The 4,456-nt window shown below is 48.9% G+C and overlaps 1 protein-coding gene and 1 long non-coding RNA gene across 3 annotated transcripts in view; one reads left to right on the top strand and one right to left on the bottom strand.

The window, feature by feature from the left end:
* The window catches only part of LOC114624038, a 10,859-nt gene that overhangs the window by 4,431 nt on the left and 1,972 nt on the right, over window positions 1-4,456 (top strand). Inside the window, exon 2 of the long non-coding RNA XR_003711879.1 lies at window positions 3,121-3,213. This is a non-coding gene — a long non-coding RNA (uncharacterized LOC114624038). The remainder of the gene's footprint in view (window positions 1-3,120; window positions 3,214-4,456) is intronic.
* Window positions 1-4,456, bottom strand: part of Porcn (porcupine O-acyltransferase) — a 12,325-nt gene that overhangs the window by 3,577 nt on the left and 4,292 nt on the right. For both annotated transcript variants that reach the window (XM_028770793.1, XM_028770792.1), the window contains 6 exons: window positions 3,687-3,812; window positions 3,423-3,523; window positions 2,012-2,088; window positions 1,857-1,920; window positions 1,679-1,764; window positions 576-686 (listed from right to left, as the gene is read on the bottom strand). In XM_028770793.1, the coding sequence (XP_028626626.1) occupies window positions 576-686; window positions 1,679-1,764; window positions 1,857-1,920; window positions 2,012-2,088; window positions 3,423-3,523; window positions 3,687-3,812 (565 nt within the window). The remainder of the gene's footprint in view (window positions 1-575; window positions 687-1,678; window positions 1,765-1,856; window positions 1,921-2,011; window positions 2,089-3,422; window positions 3,524-3,686; window positions 3,813-4,456) is intronic.

A 4,456-nucleotide genomic window follows, 5' to 3' on the forward strand; every position in this document is an offset into this window, starting at 1 on the left:
CACACACACACACACACACACACACACACACACGGCTAGGGTATGTAACATAGTAGAGTGCTTACATGTCTTGCATCTCTTGGTTTGATCTCTAGCAGACCACAAAACTGGGTGTGGTGGTGCATGCCTGTAATCCCAGCCCATTGGGAAGTGCAGGCAAGAGGACCCACCTAGGCACAATACTGAGTTCGAGGCCAGCCTGGAATACCTGGGACCCCTGTCTCAATCAAAGCTACAAAGAAAAGTAAAACCCGGGGTAGGTGGTATAGTAAATGTTTCTAACATGAAGGAGAGCCTGGGTTCAGTTTCTAGTAGTTAAAAAAAAAGAGAAAAGCCTGGATTTTGTATTCTATTGTAATAGAATGAATTTTAGAGGGTAAGTAAATAGTGCAGTTTACTCATAGGAAAGAGCCAGCAGTATGACTACATTTGAGAGACAGTGGGAAGATAAAGGAAGGCATTTGTACAAGCTAAGACACATGACCCTGGCTTGTTCTCATTACCTTGGTCTTCAAGGTTCCCCTAAACAGTAACTGCCATCCCTAGTTCACCTCCCAGCCCAGGGCCCCCCTCACCTGCTCCTCTGTGGTGTCGTCCACATCGACATCAAACAGGGAGCCCAGGTAGGCCAGGTGGAAGATAGCCAGGGCCCCAAAGAGCAAGTTTAAGGCTCGTACCCCCAGGCCCTGTGGGGGACAGATGAATATATTTGGCAGTTGGACTTGCTCACTGTCTCCCACCACCACCTGTGCAGGGAAGCCCGGAGGTGGGGTGGGGGGACACAAGGCACTGTGGGTCCCAGGATGCCCAGGGTACCCTAAGATAGGAAAGAGGTGGTTCAAGGAGTCTCTTATGGGAGCTCAGAGGTATCCAAGGACGAGGGTGTTGGTAACCATGAGGGCGTCCAGGTTGGGGGAGACTCGAGCGTTCAGGTAGAGTAAGAATGTGGGGCTTTGAGCCAGGGGTTATGGTGATGAGCATCGTTGCCAGGTGGGAGACAAATGTGAGGTTGTCTACATTTTCTTATGGCAAACAGAATGAAAACAACAACGATGACAAAACAAATCCCACCCTGACCTAGAAGGCCCATCTTTCCCTTCACTGTCTGCTCAAGCCGCACTGGCCTCCTTCCTCGATGTTGCTCGAAGAGGCCCATGTTAGGGTGGGGATTTTTACACTGGGTACCTCCTTTTCCCTCTCTTACCTTCTTTACCTAGAAGAACTTACAAGTTTCCTCACCCATGGAGGCTTTCCAATGAAAAGGGAAACCACTGCTACCATACCTCCTGTTCCCTTTCCCTTATGCTTAGTGTGACTCACAACCTCACAAACTATTCTTAGCCTTGACTGACTTTCCTGTTTCACCAATTAAAATCTTTGTCCCGCAGGGCCAGGACTTTGCCTTGCTTTAGTTCACCACTTTGTCTCCAGCACCTAGAACCAGCAGGTGCTCAATAAATGTTCAGGGGGGGGGAATGAATGCAGGTGTGTATACAGCAGGTGCTCAATAAATGCCTGTTAGAGAAACAGATGCCAGTGAATAGAGGTGAGGTTTTAGGGATGGCTCATGTACCAGAAGAGGAGGCTGGGCACCCAGAGACAGATTTAAGATGGAGACACAAGTGACATTTTTTGAAGGGCGGTGTTGGGTACAAGGTTACCCATGATGAACCCTCACCAAGCGATGCCGATGTGAACAGTCTGGCAGACAACGCTTTGACAAGATGCAGGCACTGAGGATCTGAGCGAGGCGCTTTCTGAGGACTAGACAGTATGGAAAGGTTAGCCTTAGGGAACATCGACTCCAGCCTCCCACGAACCTTCCACCTTGGCTGTGCCAGGCTGTCTGCACTTACCATGTTCCACATATGTGATAAACGCCAAGGACAGCAGTACAGCAGCCAAGTGGAAACTGAAGCCCTAGAGACCCAGACAAGAGGACAAGGAGAGTGACAAGGAGGCTCTGAATCCCCCGACCCCGCTTCCCTTGATACAGGTCTGTCTTGCTTACATGCAGGAGGGCACTGGCTGCATAGGTGACCAGCACAGCAGAGAAGGTCCCCAGGCGGAGGGCATTTTTGAAAACATCTGTTGGTGAGAGAGACACAGGTCAAGATTTCTGGAACTTCCAGTGTTTCCAGAGAGACACAGGTCGGATGATAACCGTAATCTGTAGGGACCCCCAGGATAACATCTTTACGATGTTCTCAACTGTCACAAGCCTGAAAATGAAACTCCCAGTCTTCCACTCTTTAGGCAGTCTGCTTTAGTCTGCTTTAGCCAGACTTCCCAAGGTCAGTCAATGTCAACCCAGCACACTTCCAGGTCCTCAGGGCCAAATTCTACCTTCCCACACAGCCACGCTCTTAGCAAATCTAATCAGCTCTTGCTTCAGAAGCCCAATTCTCACCACAGGCTGTTGTCACCTCTACTGCTAATCCTCAGTCAGCTACAGTGGGCCCTCACTGCCCTCATCCTCCTCCATCTTCCCTCCACTTTCCTCCATCGAGCCAAAAAAAAGCCAAAGGGAACCAGTTATGACCCACGTATCCAAATGACTCTCCTCTGATCCCAGCCTTGCCCAGGGTAACTTGTCTCTCAAAGGAAAACCCAAAGGCTTCTCAGTGGTCCAGGAGTCTCTTGAGGATCTCTTTGAACTTGTCATGTCCTACTACCCCTCCCTGACCCTGCCCAAAGACCTTAATTCGAGTTCTGGGGATGCAACTCAGAGGCTTGTAATGGCTCACCATGGAGCCACATTCCCATTCCCCCAATGACTGTCCTGCTGTCTCTCATACACACCAGGCAAACTCCCACCTCAGGACCTTTGCACCTGCTGTTCTCACCATTTGTCCCATTCCTCCCCCATATTCCCTGCTCCTTCACTTTCCTCAGTGAAAACATTCTCTGGATAAATAATTTCTACTTTCCAGACCACTCCCTAGTCCCTCTTTCCTGTTTCAACATCATTATGATTTTTCTGTGACATTTACCACTACCTGACTTAACTGCATACTTTCTCTTATCTATTATCCACCCTCCAAATTGACAGTTCTACCAGATTAGCAAATGTTGTGTGGTTTTGTTGTTGTCTCTAATATATCTTATTTTTTGAGACAGGATCTCACGTATCCAAGCTGACTTCAAAGAGATCTGTGTAACTGAAGATGACCTTGGACTTCTGACCCTCTAAAGAGCTGGGACTACCGGCAGGTACACACCCAGTTTTTGTGTGGTGCTGGGGATTAAATCTTGGGCTTTGTGAATGCTAGGCAGGCATTCAACAAACTGAAATACACTAACAGCCAGTAATGTATCTTGAGTGTCCATCACACAGTAGTTGCTCAGTAAATGTTTGCTGTACAAATGTATGAAAGGCCCTGGGTCACCAACTATTCTAGAGTGGTGACTTGATGACTCACAATTATTTAACCAATAAGACATGGGGAGGTTCCAGCTTGTGACAACTTCCACCATGGACCGGGGTAGCTCCACATTCAACGGTTTAGAGACTGTCAGGTCCCTGCGGGCAAAAACAGACATTCCATTACAGTTGGAATCTCAAGCTATCTGGCTGCTTATGTTTTTTTTTTCTTGACTAGTCCCTTCCCAGGAGCACCTCCCACCGCCCTACAGTTCCTCCAGGCAGCACCCTGTGGGAGAAGGGGCCCCAAAGCCCTCCCCACCATTCCAAGTGGTCCTTCTCCTCCGTGAAGCCAGCCCCGGCCAATGTGGCTGTGGCCTCAGACAGAAAGCCCACAAAATAGTTGCTGAAGTGGAAGGAGACAGCACTCTCGTAGGCTCGTAGCCACCTGTGAAGGGCCAGGAAGGGAGGCATTATATTTGGGCCCCAACACGATACCCCCCATGTTTCATGGCATCCCGGCCTTATGAACTCACCTTACCATGGTGCCCCTAGGGCCCCAAGGGGTCAGGAATGCAGCAGAGAAGAGAGAAAAGAGAGTCAGAGAAGGCCTGGAAGTTGGCCTGAGTTCTTCATAGATAAGACAGAAACATGGTAGCAAATGAGGCAGACTATGATGGTCACACACATACATTGTGAGGTGATTGGCTCCACGCGGCTCAAATGAATGGGCGACCTGGCATAGGACATGACCCTACACACTAAAATGGCCACACAGCAGACAAAAAGGTTCTCAGCCTCTCAGCTCTCTAACTAGATTTTGTCACCTTCTAAGACAATAAAATAAAATCGTAGTGAGATACAGAGACAGTTAAACCCTTACTGTGCACATATACACTGTCAATTTCACAGACAGTGTCAAAAGCATAGGGTATCCTGCACATAGGTGCTTCAGTTAGATCTGAGCTTTGTGCCCGGTTTAGCTCAGGGACACTGGTCAAGTGATTCCAATTTTTGGAATCTGTCCCTCTGTTCCCACCTCTGCCTCTCTCTCTCTCTCTCTCTCTCTCTCTCTCTCTCTCTCTCTCTCTC

This window comes from Grammomys surdaster, unplaced genomic scaffold, assembly GCF_004785775.1.
Source record: "Grammomys surdaster isolate TR1022 unplaced genomic scaffold, NIH_TR_1.0 204, whole genome shotgun sequence".
NCBI lineage: Eukaryota > Metazoa > Chordata > Mammalia > Rodentia > Muridae > Grammomys > Grammomys surdaster.